The sequence below is a fragment of the Protomyctophum parallelum genome (genome assembly GCF_964188405.1).
Source record: "Protomyctophum parallelum genome assembly, chromosome: 16".
NCBI classification, from domain to species: Eukaryota; Metazoa; Chordata; class Actinopteri; order Myctophiformes; family Myctophidae; genus Protomyctophum; species Protomyctophum parallelum.
This window is the reverse complement of record NC_139711.1, coordinates 40,505,628-40,525,918: the sequence shown is the minus strand read 5'-3', so window position 1 is coordinate 40,525,918 and position 20,291 is coordinate 40,505,628. Positions and strand designations below refer to the sequence as shown.

Here is a 20,291-nt window from a genome sequence, read left to right as displayed (position 1 = left end):
ATGAAAAGTAGATCTGTTTTTTTTTTGTTTCTCTCTTTTTCTTCAACGTGGAGCACATAGAGTAATTATGACATAGGCCTGCGACATTCACCTGCATTTCAGTAGGACTTACAGCAAGGTATTGCAAAAAAAAAGAGAAGAAAACAGCTAAATAAAATGTAAATAATAACAATAAATAAGGCAGTCCCTGTTTTCTTGCAAGAGTTGGGTCCATATACATTTGCTAAAAAATAGGTTTTCTTGATGTTTATGTAAGGCATCTCACTTGTCTTCTTTCGTGTATCGTCGTCATATGTCCAGCTCAGTGTCAGAAACCACGCCATTGTCTCTGGTCCCACTTGGAAGAGGCCAGCCTCTGAAGGAGGTCTGTACAGAGGACAGGTGGTAATGATGTGGTCGGCAGTCTGCTCAGGCTTGCCACACTCGCATGCTGCGCTGTCTGCCAGGCCCCACTGCTTCATGGACGATTTGAAGCGACCGACCCTGGTACGGAGGCGGTTTAGCAGGGTCCAGTGCCGGCGTGGTAGGTGTTCTCCTTCGACTCCGTCTCCCGGGTCTCACTTGTCCCAGCCAGGTAAGGCCTAACACTTGTAACACATACTTAAAGGACCATACAGTCAAGTGTTATATGATGCTATTGTATGAATGAATGAATGAATCTAAACTGCGATTATCTACACGGTCGTGCGGAGGCTCAAGCTCAGGGGACCTCCCTAGCTCAGGGGCTTCCTGGCCTGGGCCCAACAGGCCCCTTGGTTGCGTGAATACCGGAAGACTCGACCCGGTGCTTGCCCGTTTTTCCTCCCGGAATTGTCACCAGTGAGGGGGATAACTTTGTAATATGCTATTGGCTGTTTGTATTATTTTTGGAAAAATATAAAAAGATACTCCTGTAGAAAGGCTATATTATTTTACTTATATTGACCCTATAAACAATTTAGTATTATTTAGTATTATGTAAGGTTTTGCACACTCAAATGGTACCTCGTCAGATAATCCCCACATATCCTACAACAACTTCTGTGAACAGACTTCACTGTAGTAGATTTTCATAAATTATATTTGTACTTAGGCTGTCTGCTGTCATGAAAGTTTATAGTTAGAGAAATTCAAAGTCCAGCCGTCTGCTGTCCAGCCTCCCCCACCCCTCACATTGGGGAATATTCTGGGAGGAAAACAGAAACGGGGCGAGTCTTCTTGTTACCGGTTGCGTCCTCCCCTGCTCGGATGCATCCATTCCTCCTGCACTCTCAGGCTCTTCTGCAACTGCACTCTCAGGCTCTTCTGCAACTGCACTCTCAGGCTCGTCTGCAACCACACTTTTTTTAGGACCTCCCGTCTTTCCTGGGGTGGTGTCTTTTTTCAGCTGAGCACCCCATTCTGAACCTGCGCCCTCTGGGTCGTCGGGCCGGGGGGGTTTGTATGGCCTTCCACGTGGCTTCCATACTTTTGGTTTCTTCAGCTTGTCGGCTGGTGGCTTAGGATGCTTCCATGGCCTTCCCACAGGCTTGGGCTTCTTGTTGAGAGAGCCCTTTGGCCGTCCAATCTTACCAGGTGTCCTAGAATGTTCTGTCTTGGGCTTCTTGTTGAGAGAGCCCTTTGGCCGTCCCTTCTTACCAGGTGTCTTAGAACCTTCTGGCTTGGGCTTCTTCGGTTTGTTGAGGGAGCCTTTGGGTCGACCTTGACCTCTCTTCTTAGGAGCACCAGCTTCGTCGGAACCTGCAGTAGCTTTCAGTTTCTTTATTTTGTTGAGGGAGCCTTTGGGTCGACCTTGACCTCTCTTCTTAGGAGCACCAGCTTCTGACACCTCTGCTAACTCAGGAGCTCCAGCTTCTGACACGTCTGTCAACTTAGTAGAACCAGCTTCTGACACGTCTGCCAACTTAGTAGAACCAGCTTCTGACACGTCTGCCAACTTAGTAGAACCAGCTTCTGACACCTCTGCCAAATGAGTAGAACCAGCTTCTGACACGTCTGTCAACTTAGTAGAACCAGCTTCTGACACCTCTGCCAAATTAGTAAAACCAGCTTCTGACACGACTGTCAACTTAGTAGAACCAGCTCCTGACGACACCTCTGCCAACTTAGTAGAACCAGCTTCTGACACGTCTGCCAACTTAGTAGAACCAGCTTCTGACACGTCTGCCAACTTAGTAGAACCAGCTTCTGACACCTCTGCCAACTTAGTAGAACCAGCTTCTGACACGTCTGCCAACTTAGTAGAACCAGCTTCTGACACCTCTGCCAACTTAGTAGAACCAACTTCTGACACGTCTGCCAACTTAGTAGAACCAGCTTCTGACACCTCTGCCATTTTTGGACCTGTCAAATTGTAAAAGATTATAAAGGTTAGTTACAAACGTGGCTTTCAATCAAGTGAGGAATGTAATTCTCAATGATAACATTATGGACTAGAACAGTGATTCTCAACCTTATCAAGAACCCCCAGCCAGGGACCCCCATTATTTAACTCTGGAACTAAATGTCTCTGTATGGGAGCATTTGGTTCCATTTGTACATTCGCATGAGTTCATGCTAATTTGGGCTTCCTGATGTTGTTTAAAACCAGTGGTTCTCAAACATGTTCATGTCAAGGACCCCCAAATTAATTTGTAATTGTCTGCGTAACCCCATCTGAAAACATTGTGTGCCAGTCAGACCCCCTCGTAGTCGTAGTGGGTCTGTTGAGGGGATATACAGGTGAGCGTATTACATTTCCTTTCTACTGTCTAAAAATGCACCAAAATGCACACTGTGTGTACGTCTGTAATCCACATAACTCGAGAACCGTTCGCCCCGACTTTAAATTCGACACGTTCCCCACAGGGAGTGCAGTGCCCGGTGTCGAGTTTGTCGGATAGCCGGTTGTCCAAAACCAGCACAAAAGCCTCTGCCCACGCTCTGGACCTGATCACCCCTATACTGTATCTCCATATATGGAGCTGGCTTGTTCTGACATCACAATGACTGTTCTGACATCTGCATAGACTCATATTTGGGCATGCCTTTCCAACTGGAAACATTGCATGCAGTGGAAGTATTGTACTCAAAGCTTTCTTTAATTATTTTGTTTGTAAAGCACATTTGTGATTCAATTTATTATCATCATCATAATTATAACATTTCATACAGTATGTATGTAAGCAAATGTAAAAATACAGCAAAGTAAAATAAATAAATATTAAACGCAAAAATAAAAAACAATCTCAGCAGCGTACGCACTGGCGTCTGTTAAGACACAGACGCCAGTGTGTACGCTGCTGAGATTGTTTTGTTTTTTTGCGTTTAATATTTATTTATTTTAATTTATTATTTCATACATACACATATGGAAGGGGGGGTTGAGCGGGTTCCATATATATATATATATATATATATGAGACAAAAAAGGGACTCCTGTACAGCGTCTTACAATATTCTCTAAGTTTTGGGTCTGAAGGGGCTAATATTTACTCGTTTGCTCTTTCTTGTCTGAAAGACAAAAAACAAAAAATAAGTTTTACTCTGGCCTGGGCCGTGGCTCAGCGGTCCAGGCACCTTGGCTGGTAATCCAGTCTGGCAGTGTGCTGCGGGTTCGACTCCCGATCCCGAGATTTCTTCTCTGTATCGTTCCAATTTCTTCTCTGTACCCTACTGGTATAAATAAGTAACATACTCATGCTCACTTATACATACATACAGGTACACAATACAGGTACCTACCTACCTAGGTACACGGACATTGCTGGATGTAGGAGTGGTTGCACCACTCAAAAATATAAAATAAAAGGTGAAAGCCACAAAAAAATACATTTAATATTTTACTCTTATGTACCTGAACACAAGATGTAACAATAAATACAACCTTGAACCTTGAATCTGAATTACTTAATTTATAGAAGTCTACACAATAGAGAATGTAGAAGAATTGAAGAATTGACTCTCCTATGGTGACAGTACAAATCCCCCCTCCCCTCCGTGATGCTAATTGGCCCAGTCAAAACGTTTATCCACTCTATGTGCCTTGGGCTCAAATACTGAATAAATAATGGAGCTTGATATGAACAGGGTGTTGAAAACCACTAAACTAGAGACAAGAGGAGATGGCCCTGGTCCCTGGCAGGGTCCAGCAGCTGTTCCCGTGTCATCACCCGAGGGTCAGACTGAAGGCCTATTCATAGAGGTGACCTCGGAAAACTACAATACGACGCCACGGCGGTCACATCTCTGTTTTTACTAACCACCATTTCGGTGGTCACCTCTTCACCAAAAACCTCACTATGAATAGGCCTTAACTCGTGACGTCATGAGCCATATTACATCCCATGTTTTGGTGTTGCATCATGGCAAAATTACAAAATTGAAAAGCTTTGGTCAACACTGACAGAAATCCAGCAGGTAATCCTTGAGGTAGGTGAGGAACTCTTCGACGTGAAGGGGCAGAGCTTGGCCCATGTCAGCCTGAGACCTGGACAGGAAAGCCTCCAGCGCTTCCTGAACTGCAGTCCTGGACACGGCATCGTAGTATGAGCCCTGGAAAGGGGTGCAGGTGTTGCCCATTCGCTCGATGATCGGGCAGCGTAGGTTGCCTGGGGGGTGATAAATAAATGGGCAGAAGTTAGAGCATGTGTGGATACTAGAGCTGATATATATGCAGTATCTACGCCAACGGTCTTCACCTTTCATCACTTGGTTGTAGCTGAGCAGCAACATCCAGAGTAGTTGGACCAGCTCATCCCATCTCTGCCACCTCTCTTCTTCACCCTGGAGATCACAGAAGAAAACACACATACCATATTATATTTGCATAAAAAAAAATCCAATTATATACATGTACATCCATGGGGTTGCACACAAGCGGTGCGCCAGTGCGCATGCGTCGTCAAAACGTTTGGTGCGCGGTAGATCAAAGGCATGGAGGCGCATTTGCGCACCAGCTGAGAGACAGGGATTTAGAGAATGCTGACAGGCATTCAAAAGGAACTCAAATGAGATGTTAACGTCCTGTAAGAAGACTTAGAAATAAAACTAGTGTTGACTAATCATTACAAGTGGCTCTTATTTTGATGAGGCAGTTTCTGCACAGAAAGTCCGTTTCACTTGTAAACAAGCTACGATGGATGAGCTGTCAAAGTGCTAGTCGCTAAACCACGTTAGCGACCATGTTTACAATATGAAAACTGTCACTTAGACAATGTAGGTTACACACGCTGGAATTAAACATGGAACCTGCAGGCAGCATTAGGTGAGTAATTCATTGTATATGTGTTGGACGTTTGTGGTTGTGCTAGAGATAAACGGACAGGTGCTGCCAGTGGGATATACTGCTGCTTAACGACGACACTGTTTGTGACTAGGTGTACTCTAGGTTTACTAGTGTAGCTTTGCATCAGTTGCATCTGCCCGTGTGAAAGCAGCATAACGTTGTGGCAGGATACGAACGACTGTATAGTCAAAATGGCAACCTGGCAAAACAAAAGGATTGTGACAGAATGGCCTCCTACTAAGACCGTGTGTGGTCCCATGATAATATTCACCATAGCTGGAAGAGTGCAGTTCTTCATGAAGTGAAGCAGAAGGCTGAGCGACATAGGCAGACGGGTTTTCACTCGGCAGGAGTAGTCCAGCAGACGTTCCAGCAGCTTACATCTCAGCAGCTTACTCTGTAGGCTCTCCAACAGGAGCATCCTACAGTAGACACAAACAGAGAGAGAGAGCTAGAGTGAAATTCAGGATCTGTAAGGGCAAGTGCACAATTGATGATATGGCATGACTTCTCTTAATTCAATGTTGACGCACGCACGCACACACACAGACACACAGACACACACAGACACACACATACACACACATACACACACACACCTGTGCACTCGAAAAGGGACGATGCTGATGAGATCTTGGAAGAGTTCCTGTGCCACCTTGGCAGAGCAGAGTGTTGGAGAACGGTCCACTTCGAGGGCCAGAGCCAGCATCTTTTGGAAGATGCACACCATCCTGCCAAGTGACAAAGAATAATCATATTGTAATAATCTGGACCTCGATCACAGGTATTCAGCCATGGGAGTAGGAGGGGAGGATGGACAGACTGCTTAGCATAGGCATACTGACTTCAATAGTGAGACCACAGTCAAATATAGCTATGCCGTGTTGCCCAATAGCCAGCTACCACTACTGGACATCAGAAATAAGTCATCAAACAAATAAAAGATTAGTCAAAGAAATTGTTTTAAATATATCACGAGGTAGTTACCTGATATGTTCATCTCTGCTGTCTCCATCTGTTGTTGAATTCTCGATGGCAGCAAAGAGCCATTTAATGACATCTCTGGAGAAGAAACGCACATTATTCCCTACTTGTGTCACAGCAGGTAAAACAAAACCTTCACGTCTCTATATTTTGAATCTTCTGTCCACATTTAACGTTGTTAAACAGTGCATCCTGGTCTCCTCCAAACTCACCTGACATGAGAGAACTTGAAATCACACGACAGCGTGGCCTTAACTATAGACTGGTTGAGACCACAGCGACTAAGTTTGGCTTGAAAGTCGTCCTCCAGAGTTTGTACCACATACTCCAGGAACATGCGCACGATGACACAGCGCTGGCTCTTGGCACCGTTCTGATGGGAGAGCAAAGGAAGGAACAAACGTATCTTTATTATCTCTGGGAACCCAATTTACACTGCCAAAATCCTCAGTCAATTTAACTCTGAGCAGTGTTGATTTTGACAGCAAGTTTTGATTTAGTCTGATTGAGTCTTTTGAATAAAATTAGTCATATTTTTGTCATCTGAAATACCGACTAAGTCGACTAAATACCATAATATTTTAGTCGACTAAATATACAGTTTATTTAGTCGACTAAAATCTGATTTATACAAAAAGGAAAAATAGCAGATCTAAAAATAGATTTAAAAAAATAGCAGATCTACAACCTCTGTACCCAAATGCCTATTATTGCCTGCTGTGCTATAACCCAAAAAACCTGGGTACCTTTTTGTTAAATATTAACTAATTTGTGTTGTTGTAGCCTACTTTCTTTCAGCCAACGTGCCAACTGATAAAATACAGTTCAGTACATTAGATTATTAACAGACAGTGAAACATTTGATTATTATATACGTTGAACGAATACTGATGTCCAAATTGAGCATGCATGCCCATCCCATAGTCATGTCCTAAAACATACATGGGCAACTGGCGGCCCGGGGGCCACATGCGGCCCCCACCATCACATAATGCGGCCCACAGGTTAATAGCAGAATACTGATATACTGTATTTCAGCTGTTGCAATTCCAAACATGCAAACATGAGTTGACAGACACGCATTCATTAGATCAGTCTATATATGTAGCTTAATGACTCCTATTATTAAAATGTTATTGGGTTTTTTTTTGTGTCAAATGTATGTGTTTAGTTCATAGAGTTATCATAACTATAACTAAATGCATTTGAAATGAAATATAAAGGTTACTTATCAGGATTCCAATTTAAAAATAGCAAAGAAATTAGAAATGGCAGAAATAAATTGCTGGTCTACAAGCTCAAAACGCGTCGCGCTGCGACGCGTTTTGAGCTTGTAGATCGGCAATTTTTGCTACTACAGAAATATGCACTGTGGCCCTCTGGAGTGAGTATGGAAATATAGTGGCCCTCTCTATAGTCAAAGTTGCCCACCCCTGTCCTAAAATGTAATGTCACAAGTCGAACCTGAGTTGCCATGACTGAGGTCAGCAGCTCCCAGTCCCACGGAACAGAGGTTGCATTGGCCATGTGGTGTCTGGAATGGGAAAAGCAGAGTTTAGTCTTTGACCTCCGACGTTGTGAACTTTAACCCATTTAGAGCTGAGGACAATTCTACAAATGCCTTCTAAATCCTGACAGTTTTCTGAAAAACCCTATGTTTCTGTGTCAGTGGCCTCCCAGAAGCAAAGATTTGAGTTAAAAATGTTCGCTCTGAAAGAATATATATGCAAAGGTTTGCGCCACATTTTCACAATAAAATAAAAAAGCAGATCTACAAGCTCGTAGCGCGGCACCGCGCTATGAGCTTGTAGATCTGCTTTTTTTCAATAGCTAAAGTATAACACAATGCTTTAAAACAACAAAAGGGGTTCCCGCCCAAAATGGGTAGAATAGACAGAGGAAGGAGATGAGGAGCATGAAAAGGAAAGGAAGCTGTTCATTCATATCTACCCTCTTCACAAAAGGGAGGAAACAATCGATTCTCTTTTTTTAAATCCATAACTGTTGCGAATATCCCATTTAGAAAGCATCCGTGTGGTTTTTTTCAGAAAACTCTTATGCTGCGTTCCGTTCACATGGGCAGATGTAAAGATAGAGTCTACCATTTGTTCTCATTGGAAGCCAGCGACATGAAGATGCAAAGATGCATCTGACGTTTGTAAAGGTGGTTGCACACTGGACGCGTTTTTCGGAAAACCCCGATGGAGAAACGCAGCTAAAAATCAGAAAATCGTGCCCGGTGTGTAGGGACCTTAACTGCTGCAAAAGCTACGAAGCTACAAATTGAAGCTGAGCTGGGTCTTAGAGTATATATGAATAGAGAAGGCACCCAGAGGAAACCCTGAGGCGAAATGGACATAATGGCCGAATTTGTCATTGCAGCTCGAGCCAGCGCTGCTCCGTTGACTATCCTTGCGCACGTTCATGTGATTGAGGCCATGACACGTGAACGAATGTTTCATACGTGAACGTGCACAAACGGCACAATGATAGTCAACGGCAGCGCGTTCATGTGTTTGAGGCAAATCCATCCCAGAATGCAATCTGTTCCTACCAGGAAGGAGGAGTGAAATCGCCTCATGCGCTTTTGAGCAACTTAATGCAAGTGGATGGGAGGAGAACTCTGGTGTCTTCTCTATTCATATATACTCTATGAGCTGGGTTCAACTTCCAGATGCAAAGCTACAAAGCTACAACTGTAGCTACAATGACACGCGCCACTACGGACGCACGCTTGATGACGTCAACGACCGTGTGAGCAACAGATTCTACAAAGCGACACATTATGCTGTGATCTTTGCATCTTGTGCATTTGCTATTTTGATTTTGATTTTTGAAAAATCTTGTCTCTTCTGGGGGGTCCCTGGCAGAAAATAAATAGAATTGTCAGATGGGGGTCCGTGCATATCATTTTGGGTACTTGGCACCGCACTGCCTCACCTCTGTGACCTCATCAACAGACTGTAGGCCTGCACACACAGGTGATGTGGCTGCCGGGGCTCCAGCAGGATCCCCCGGAGCAGGTGCGAGGTGATGTCCCGTGGAGGGTGCACGCCGGGCAGGAGCAGGTCGGACAGGAACTGCAGGGTGCCCAGCGAGAAGTTCTCCTCGATGGTGCTGTAGACCACGCTCAGGCTCTGCCGGCACAACTCCTCGGAAGCGCCCTGCTCCTTCTCCTCCTCAGCAGCCTACAGTTGACAATTTAGGCATTTAGCGGACGCTCTTAATCCAGATCGATTTACAGTAAGCAAGAACAACACATGGCAATACGTCAAATACATAACAAATAGTCATCAAGAATCATAAGGAAGCTAGAAGAACCTAGCATCTGTCTAACAGTAGCAAATCTGTACAGTAAGGCTATATAGAGTATACACTATAGAGTGCTGTGTCTACATAAAATGTTATCTAAATGACATAGGTTGTGCCATTGCATACGCTTGTAAGGTCGTCATGGCTAGTGCAAGTGCTACGGCAAGTGCCTACGCGAATGCAAGTGTATTACAGGGTATTTGGTTATTACCAGTGGTGGAAAGTATTTCTACATTGCAGCATTGATACTTTTACTTAAGAAAAACATTTGAGTACTTTTTCCACCACTGGTTAATAATCAACAATACAATAAAATGTATCCGAGAGAAGGTTTCAGAAAAGGAACATAACCAACTAACCAAGCTTCGAGCACGTCCTCCCATGATCTTCCTGAGAGCGAGTGGGCAAACGAAATGTCTGTCTACAACAAGCTTTCGTTCCACACGTTTTTCTCCTCCATCACGACACCCCTCTTGCATCTCCAAATGTACTGGCCTGGCAGGCCCTAGAGCAGCACCTGGCACCCCAGTCTCACATCCCTCATTCGAGTCCTCCGTCCTGAGCCCTAGATCAGCACCTGGCACCCCAGTCTCACATCCCTCATTCGAGTCCTCCGTCCTGAGCCCTAGATCAGCACCTGGCGCCCCAGTCTCACATCCCTCATTCGAGTCCACCGTCCTGAGCCCTAGATCAGCACCTGGCGCCCCAGTCTCACATCCCTCATTCGAGTCCTCCGTCCTGAGCCCTAGATCAGCACCTGGCGCCCCAGTCTCACATCCCTCATTCGAGTCCTCCGTCCTGAGCCCTAGATCAGCACCTGGCGCCCCCGTCTCACATCCCTCATTCGAGTCCTCCGTCCTGGGCACCGACAAGGGAGGATCACTAAGAGCGATGCTGGTCAGACAGTCTGAGATGTTCTTCACCAGACCCAACTCAGCAGGCTCACTGTCAGGTATATCTGCGGAGTAGGCGACCCTGTTTCTCTTAACCCCGTCACAAGGAAATGATGTACTTGTGCTGGGCTTCGAGTTAGGACCAGGAGGACGCTGGGAAATGGGAAAGTCCAAACCCAGCAAAAGGAGTTGTGGGTCAGAGGGGTTTTGCACCAGGCTTGGTGTAGCTTCTGGTGGCTGGTCCATTCCCACCTGTTGGACTCCAGAATCAATGGCAGGCGTAGAGCGGATGGAGTGGCTGAGATCTCTTTGTCCGGACAACTGTACTTGTTCACACAGAAGGGGTGACATTTCAGATGTCTTTGCTTCTAGAGATGGTAGGGGAGACATTTCAGAGGTCTGTATTTCTTGAGATGGTAGGAGAGATATTTCAGAGGTCTGTACTGCTTGAGACAGACAGGGAGACATCTCAGAAGTCTGTACTTCTTGAGATGGTAGTGGAGACGTTTTAGAAGTCTGTACTTGTTCTTCACACGGTAGGGGAGACATCTCAGAGTTCTGTACTTCTTCTTGAGATAAGCAGGGAGACATCTCAGAGGTCTGTACTTCTTCTTGAGATATGTAGGGAGACATCTCAGAGGTCTGTACTTCTTCTTGAGATATGTAGGCAGACATCTCAGAGGTCTGTACTTCTTGAGATGGCAGAGGAGACATCACAGAGGTATGTGCTTCTTGAGGCAGACAGGGAGACATCTCAGAAGTCTGTACGTCTTGAGATGGTAGTGGAGACGTTTTAGAAGTCTGTACTTGTTCTTCATACGGTAGGGGAGACATTTCAGAGGTCTGTACTTCTTGAGATAGACAGGGAGACATCTCAGAAGTCTGTGCTTCTTGAGATAGACAGGGAGACATTTCGGAGTTCTTTGCTTCTAGAGATAGTAGGGCAGACATCTCAGAGGTCTGTACTTCTTCTTGAGATATGTAGGGAGACATCTCAGAGGTCTGTACTTGTTCTTGAGATGGTAGGGGAGACGTTTCAGAAGTCTGTACTTGTTCTTCACACGGTAGAGTAGACATTTCAGAGGTCTGTACTCCTTGAGATAGACAGGGAGACATCTCAGAAGTCTGTGCTTCTTGAGATAGACAGGGAGACATTTCAGAGTTCTTTGCTTCTAGAGATGGTAGGGCAGACATCTCAAAGGTCTGTACTTCTTCTAGTAATGGTAGGAGAGACATCTCAAAGGTCTGTACTTCTTCTAGAGATGATAGGGGAGACATCTCAAAGGTCTGTACTTCTTGAGATAGACAGGGAGACATTTCGGAGTTCTTTGCTTCTAGAGATGGTAGGGCAGACATCTCAGAGGTATGTGCTTCTTGAGACAGACAGGGAGACATCTCAGAAGTCTGTACTTCTTGAGATGGTAGGGGAGATGTTTCAGAAGTCTGTACTTGTTCTTGAGACAGACAGGGAGACATCTCAAAAGTCTGTACTTGTTCTTCACACGGTAGGGGAGACATCTCAGAGATCTGTACTTCTTCTTGAGATAAGCAGGGAGACATCTCAGAGGTCTGTACTTGTTCTTGAGATGGTAGAGATGGCAGAGAAGACATCTCAGAGGTCTGTGCTTCTTGAGACAGACAGAGAGACATCTCAGAGGTCTGTGCTTCTGGTACGAGAGGTGGTAGAGGAGACATTTTAGAGGTCTGTACTGCTTGAGATGGTAGAGGACACATCCCAGATGTCTGCGCTTGCTCTTGAGACAGACAGGGAGACATCTCAGAGGTCTGTACTTCTTGAGATGGTAGGGGAGACATCTCAGAGGTCTGTACTTCTTGAGATGGTAGGAAAGACATCTCAAAGGTCTGTATTTCTTCTAGTAATGGTAGGAGAGACCTCTCAAAGGTCTGTATTTGTTCTAGTAATGGTAGGAGAGACATCTCAAAGGTCTGTATATCTTCTAGAGATAATAGGGGAGACATCTCAGAAGTGTGTACTTCTTCTTGAGACAGGAAGGGAGACATCTCAGAGGTCTGTAGTTCTTGAGGTGGTAGGGGAGAAATATCAGAAGTATGTGCTTGTTCTTGAAACAGACAGGGAGACATCTCAGATGTCTGTACTTCTAGAGATGGTAGGGGAGATGTCTCAGAGGTCTGTACTTGTTCATGGGACGTAAGGGGAGACATCTCAATGGTCTGTGCTTCTTGAGACAGACAGGGAGACATATCAGAAGTCTGTACTTCTTGAGATGGTAGAGGAGACATTTTAGATGTCTGTAGTTCTTCTTGAGATAAGCAGGGAGACATCTCAGAGGTCTGTACTTCTTCTTGAGATAAGCAGGGAGACATCTCAGGGGTCTGTACTTGTTCTACACACGGTAGAGGAGATATTTCAGAGGTCTGTACTTCTTGAGAAAGACAGGGCGACGTCTCAGAAGTCTGTACTTCTTCTAGCCATGGTAGGAGAGACATCTCAGAAGTCTGTACTTCTTGAGACAGAGAGGGAGACATTTCAGAGGTCTGTATGTATTGAGGTGGTAGGGGAGATATTTCAGAGGTCTGTACTGCCTGAGATGGCAGAGGAGACACTTCTGGTAGGAGAGACATCTCAGAAGTCTGTACTTCTTGAGATGGTAGGAGAGATGTTTCAGAGGTCTGTACTTCTAAAGATGGTAGGAGAGACACCTCAGAGGTCTGTACTTCTTGAGGTGGTAGGGGAGAAATCTCAGAGGTCTGTATTTCTAGAGATGGTAGGGGAGACATCTCAGAGGTCTTTGCGTTTTCTTGAGATGATAGAGGAGATATTTCAGAGGTCTGTACTACTTGAGGGACTTGTATTTCAGAGGGGACGAGTGTGGTCGAACTGAAGCCACTAGCCCCTGCCTCATGGCAACCGTGATCCCTTGAGAATACGGAACAGTGGGGGCTTTGCAAAATGACATCATCTACTGGTGACAGTGTGCTTCCTGACTCCTCAATATTTTTGTGTGCTATTTTCGTTTTTTTCAAATACCGGTACCACCGGTAGTTTATTCTTTTGGTTCTTTTTCTCCTTGATCGACCCATTTGTGATGTTGCCGTCAAGTCAATCACTTTAGCTGGAAGAGGCCCTTTAGGATTTGTGACTTGTATTTCAGAGGGGACGAGTGTGGTCGAACTGAAGCCACTAGCCCCTGCCTCATGGCAACCGTGATCCCTTGAGAATACGGAACAGTGGGGGCGTTGCAAAGTGACATCATCTACTGGTGACAGTGTGCTTCCTGACTCCTCAATATTTTTGTGTGCTATTTTCGTTTTTTTCAAATACCGGTACCACCGGTAGTTTATTCTTTTGGTTCTTTTTCTCCTTGATCGACCCATTTGTGATGTTGCCGTCAAGTCAATCACTTTAGCTGGAAGAGGCGCTTTAGGATCTGTGACTTGTATTTCAGAGGGGACGAGTGTGGTCGAACTGAAGCCACTAGCCCCTGCCTCATGGCAACTGTGATCTCTTGAGAATACGGAACAGTGGGGGCTTTGCAAAGTGACGTCATCTACTGGTGACAGTGTGCTTCCTGGCTCCTCAATATTGTCTACGCGTCTTCTTTTCCGAGGAGTTTCAACCACCTCTATCAACTTATCTTTGTATGCCATTCTCTTTTCATTTCCAATAACTTTGACAGCAACACTGGAATTCCGTGTTTGTTTTGTTATTAGATTTCTGTCTGCTATTCTCTTCTTCCTCTCTTCTCCCCTTCTTCTCTTCTTAGTCTTCCACCGGTGGTTTTTTCGTTTTCTCCATGATTCTTTTCCCATTTGTGATGTTGCCATCAAGTCAATCACTTTAGCTGGAAGAGGCCCTTTAGGATCTGTGACTGGTATTTCAGAGGGGACGAGTGTGGTCAAACTGAAGCTACTAGCCTCCGATTGTTTGACTGATGTTCTTGTTTTCTTTGTCTTGTCATATGTTTTGTTATTGATCTCCTCCTTCCGTTTGTCTTCTTTATCTTCTAATTTAACAATTATACTGTGTAATTGTTCAGGGTACCATGACAGCTCACTTATGCAAATAGGCTTTGATGCTTTCAGTTTTCCAATGTGGGCTTTGGATAAGGCCACCCTCTTCAGTTTTAAAATCGGCGATTGCTTGCATTTCTGTGCAACCTCGTGACCTAACACACAAGTCAAACAATCTAGTAAAAAGACCTTCTTTGCAACACTGTTACTCCTTGTTGCGCGTTCCATTTTAAAACATTTGATTGATCTTCTCCTCCTGTATCCAATAACTCTATCTGCCACAGCAGAAATCTGTGTTTCACATCTTTCGTGTTCCATTTTTGGATATTTGCCTGCTAATCTTTCTGTTAATTGTCTTTCGCGGTCTGACAAGTCAGTCAAACAGTCTAGTAAATGTTCCTGCTTTGGTTCTTCTTTGACTGTAACACTGGAATTCCGTGTTTTGCGTTTCTTCACCGTTAGATCGCTGTCTGCTATTCTATTTGTGTTTTCAATAACTCTATCTGCAACACTGGAATGCAGTCTTTTGCGATCCGACATCTGAGTCAAACAATCTAAATCGTACTGCGTTGGTTCTTCTTTGACTGCAACACTGAAATTCTGTGGTTGGCATTTTGCTATTCTATTCTTTCTTTTACGAATAGTACAACCCCAATGGTGGTTTTGTTTTTTCTTCCTTGATCTCCTTCTCCTGGAAGAGGCCATTTAGGATGTGTGAAGTCAGTCGAAACCTGGGGAAAGGGAGAGACAGTTAGTTAGGCTTTCAGTGCAAACCAAAACATGTTCACTGTTTCCCAAACAGTGGGTCGGGACCCATTTGTTGAGATTGGGACTCAGAAGGCATTCCAATGACTAGAATTCACGACTTAACTAAGCATTATGTTATACTTTAGCTATTGAAAAATAGCAGATCTACAAGCTCATAGCGCACCACCAAGCTTATAGGTCTTCTATTTTTTTTAAATCGTGAAAATGTGGCACAAATCTTTGAATATATATTCTTTCAGAATACGTTTTTTTTATTTCGACGTCAGGTCTAAATGGGTTATATATATATATATATATATATCAAAAAAATTAAAGTAACATAATGGTATACAATTTAAAACAAACAAACAAATCTAAGAAACCCCATGAATAAAAACAATAATAATTAAGAAGTAGTGAAAATAGTGAGATCTACAAGATCGCAACGCAGCACGAAGCGATGCACTACTGCGCTTGTAGATCTACTATTTTCACTAGTTTGGGTCCTCCTGGGGCTTGCTAACCTGACGCTGCCAGAGTCAGGTTAGGGGCTTGCTGTAATGTACATGTAATCACTGAGCAAACTACACACAGTACACAGTGAAACAGAGAACACAAGACACCTGAGCAAAAGCCTTGTTGTCAGTTGCTCCATCATGCCCCCCTTGGCTGATTTTTCAAATCAGCCTGATGGTGAGGCATGTCTTTACCTATAACTGCACTGATGTATGTACGCTCCCTAGAGGTCAAGGAAAAAAACGTCTGGCTGCATTTTTCAAATCTGCCTCTTAGAGCGCCACTACAGGAGGCCAACTTATGTGAAACACATGGTGATGGTACAAAGCATTTTTGCATGGTGATGGTACAAAGCGGCTACTTTTACACACACACACACACACACACACACACACACTTACATTTGAGACTTTTTTACTTTTGTATACTATTTAAATACGGTCGTTTTGAGGGAAAAAAATGCTTTTTGTCCCAAAATGACTTAAAAAGATTGCTGCTATTGGTTTTTTTTTTTTAAAGCTTCATACCCTATACATATAACATGTATCTAACATATGACATAGCTCTGTTTAGTGTTTACACAATGTACCCCCTGTACAATGTACCCCCTCCAAACTGTATATACTTTCCCCATTTTCAACAGTTTTATTATATTTTGACACTTGCTTGGACAATGTAAACTTGTGTTTTCTCATAGATTCCCCCCTAGATTCACGAGGCACCAAGTAAGCTACCCAAATCCAATGGTTACTTGCATAACAGGTTTAACCGGGCTGTGAGGCTTCCACTCCTCCGGAAACAATAGATTGGCTGCCCCATTCGCACCTTTTACCAAGCTACAAAATCTGCTGACTACTCGTACTACATATCAACGGTTAGGTAGGCATAGATAGGCTACTGCCAGATGCCCTGAAGCAGTCAAAAACATGACTTGCAGCACCACTGCACGCGCACGTGTGTGTGTGCGTTCACTTGCTATAAGTGACTAGCCTGGGCACCATTTCATTTCGGTATATCATCCGGGCGGGAGCAGATGATATCGTTACGTCATGTTGTAGTATTGTTTTGTAGTCGACAGACAGGAACAACAGGCGGCGGCAACTTCCCTTTCCCTCACAATGTGCAAACACAGCAGCAAGATTTGTGAGTTGCTGTGATAGGAGAAGGATATCAAATGGAACACAACCACCGTAAAGACTAATCATTGTGTATATTCCTGCACTATACCTGCATCGAGTGATCTTGGTACATAGAAGTTGATCTATTGAAGATTCTGACAAAGTACATAATTTTTGTTTTGATTGTATTGCTGCTGTATTGTTGTATTGTTCTTTCTGCTTTGGCAATGTAAACGTATGTTTTCTCATGCCAATAAAGCCCTTTGAATTGAATTGAAAGCTACAGGCTACGAGAGCTTTTATTGAGAGGGAAAAGGACGTTTCCGCCGCCTGTTGATCCTGTCTGTCGACTACAAAACAATACTACAACATGACGTAACGATATCATCCGCTCCCGCCCGGATCATACAGACTTTTGAAACAGAGACCAGGCTTTCCTCCGAGGTGGTGGAAAGCCTGGTGAGGTTAATAAGTGACAAAGTCACAAATTGACACTGATGACTGAACCAGTAGGCTAGATTATCAACACAGTAATACAACACACAAGTTCCAGCTACTGTAAGTCTTTGCACAGCCACAACAACAAACGTCCCTGACCTGGTGGAGACCTGTGCTCCAAGGAGCACTATTCCTAGATATCATTATGGGTACATCACATAGTATGCAATTCTATCCTAGTAGCCTATTTGGAAAGACAATTTCACTGACAAACTGGCAGCAGCTGCAGTACTTTTTAGTTTTCAGCTTTCCTCTTTAAAAGACGCAACCATGTAATATTGATATTGTAAATACCTAAATAGGACATCAATATTTGTAGCCTATTTATATTAATTTACACAGCAAATTGCATTTCATGGGGCAATGATGCAAAGAAAATGACTTGGTTTCTTCTTATAATCTAGGGGGTTTGAGTAGGCTAGCCTGATTGTGAAAGACATAATATGGGCTGTCGTGACTCGTGACGTCTGTCTGAGACTGCCTAAGAGACACGAGAGACTCTCGTAGTATTTGATCGATTCTGACATGTTCAATCTACCATAGGGGTCTGAACAACATGTACAAAATGCTAAATATAAGTTGCTATAGTTTACCCTGATGTCCCAAATGTTAGAGAGGCCTATGGGGTGCTTGTGCCATGTATTAGTCCGTAATTTAAGTGACCGATTCTGTCGGAAGTTTCCAATGGCGGGGTAGTGAGCAGAGTGCAGACGCTCAAAGTAAACGAGGAACGAGGAATGTTCGGCCACAAACGGGACTAAAACACTACTTTATTGAAAACGACGGACCTATACATTGCACAAGCACCCCGTAGGCCTCTCTAACAATTGGGGAATCAGGGAAAGCACCTTATATTTTGCAATCGGAGCCCTAAAGTTAAGATCTCAGCTAGTGTCCGTCCTCCGCCCCTCTCAGTCAGGATTGAAAAAGTCAGAATCGATAAAATAACATCTACGAGCGTCCGTCTAAATGATTAGTCGTGACGTGTCGTTTAATAGCCCGGCAAACAGAAATAATAAGCAAATGAATAATAATCAGCGAACTTCAGTTAAACATAATAGTTACTGAAAACAAGAGGTTTCAGACGTTAACTTACCAGGCTTCAGGTGAATGTTGTGTAAACTCGAGTACCCCTGCACCTCCTTCACTCCTTGAAAACGAACGGCCTCGTTATTATCTATTAAAAAGCAGTATTATCTTCTCAACCCAAATTACATTCAATTATGCCGTCCATTTCTAAAGCCTGATCATGAGGATGTTTCTTTCTCCGAGGATCAGAAGGTATAACGCAGTCATAAGAACTTAACCGGAGTTATAGTTGCGGTGTAACTAACTTCCGTGGTGTCACAACTGTCGCAAGCACCTCTGGTACAAAGTCTGCTGCTCTGAGTTTCGACTGTTTGGCCAAAAGAAACATCAACATGAGAAAGAAAGAATGCAAGAATGCAAATGACTTCCGGGATTCTGCAGCTTGGTCTTTGTTTGTGCAATTCGCAAACGTCGTCGCTAGAGGTCACTCGTGGTGTTTAGAAGTTGTTCCAGTCGATTGATTGAAAATGGTGTGATCAGTTCGCAGAATGGGTACAGTTCAAGGAAAGTACAGGCCAATACACAATCTGCTATTAAAGAGGATTAAAAAAAACAGAAAAAGTAATAAGACTTGTTTACATAAGGAACCTAATCAAAACATTTAAAGACATAGACTTTCCAAGGGGAAACAAGGTTCATTTGGGGATTCAAAATGTATTACATTTCATGATCATTTAATAGTGAGGATGAAGATAGGTTGAAAAGTGGTGAAGTCGTCCTGTAAGTTGAATGAATTCTATCTGTAGGAGAGCAGTCAGCCAAGACGAAACCAAGTTAGCCTCTTTCAAAACACCAAAACTGCCTCAGTAAAAAGTAGGCAAGCCATGAAAGGACATTAATTAACATACCAGCCTTTCCTGTTCTCTACCAAGTGCAAAGGCAGGCTGGATCGGATGGATGGATGGATGGATGGATGGATGGATGGATGGATGGATGGAGGCAAAAGCTTCCCATTGATCCGAGCTGTGTGGTGAGTCTCGTGACAAGGCTGGGGTGGAAAGTAATTTAGTATATTTACTTAAGTAGGCTACTGTATAGGCCTACTTGAGTACAATTTTGAGGTATTTATTATGTTATTCCAAATTCCAATACTTTTACTCCACTATACATCTCAGAGGCAAATATTTTCTTTTTATTAATTTACTACATTTATTTGAAGACTTTAGTTACTAGCTACTTTTAGAAATGTAGAGTCTGATTATTATATATTTGAAAACAGCCGTTCAACAAGCACACATTGCATCGCATCGCGACACATTGTGAGCTTGTAGATCTGCTTTTTTCCAAAGATTTTTTTATAGGCCTACATTTTAAAACTTGAAATGGGACATTCTGCAAAACGAGTACATTTCAATGCCGATACTTTTGTACTTTTACTTACTTGTAACGGAGTATTTCTACATTACATTATTGATACTTTTACTTAAGTAAAACATGCAAGTACATTTTCCAACACTGGATGTGCGTCAGTGTATGCACCGAAAATAGCAGATCTACACTGACAGACACACAGCTAAGTATAGCCAAGGTTTAACATGTTTGGTAAGGACAGTTAGGACACCACTATAGTAACATCATGGAAAATACTGCAATACAATTGAAGACTATAGCTTAATTATGACACAACCATTCTATTATACTAACATACATTGTTACTTTATGTGCCAAATTGCATGGGCTGTTTTGTCCATAAAATGGACACCTTTGAGGTTTGATGAAACCTGTTGCTTTTTATTAGGACTATGTTTGATCTTCTTGGGGTTAGTGTTGTATTTTTTCTTGTTTTCTTGTTGAACGTTGGTTACACTGCTGAGAGGCTCTAACAAGAATTGCATTGCAGTGCATGTGACAACAATATAACAAAACAAAACACTTTGAACCTTGAACCTGACCTGA

General features: G+C 43.5%; 1 protein-coding gene and 1 long non-coding RNA gene across 2 annotated transcripts; one reads left to right on the top strand and one right to left on the bottom strand.

The window, feature by feature from the left end:
* Positions 1 to 288: 288 nt before the first annotated feature.
* Positions 289 to 9,684, bottom strand: simc1 (SUMO interacting motifs containing 1; the record flags this gene model as incomplete). The annotated part of the gene is made up of 11 exons (XM_083785641.1): positions 289 to 366; positions 1,205 to 2,322; positions 4,365 to 4,568; positions 4,659 to 4,743; positions 5,517 to 5,667; positions 5,845 to 5,976; positions 6,233 to 6,307; positions 6,442 to 6,602; positions 7,694 to 7,763; positions 9,170 to 9,417; positions 9,658 to 9,684. The coding sequence occupies 11 exons, from the start codon at positions 9,682 to 9,684 to the stop codon at positions 289 to 291; spliced, it is 2,349 nt and encodes a 782-aa protein (XP_083641767.1).
* A 1,416-nt stretch (positions 9,685 to 11,100) lies between these two features.
* On the top strand, positions 11,101 to 15,104 carry LOC310873213. The gene is made up of 4 exons (XR_014570469.1): positions 11,101 to 11,194; positions 11,960 to 12,113; positions 12,654 to 13,162; positions 13,244 to 15,104. It is a non-coding gene; the product is annotated as an uncharacterized lncRNA (long non-coding RNA).
* Positions 15,105 to 20,291: the final 5,187 nt, after the last annotated feature.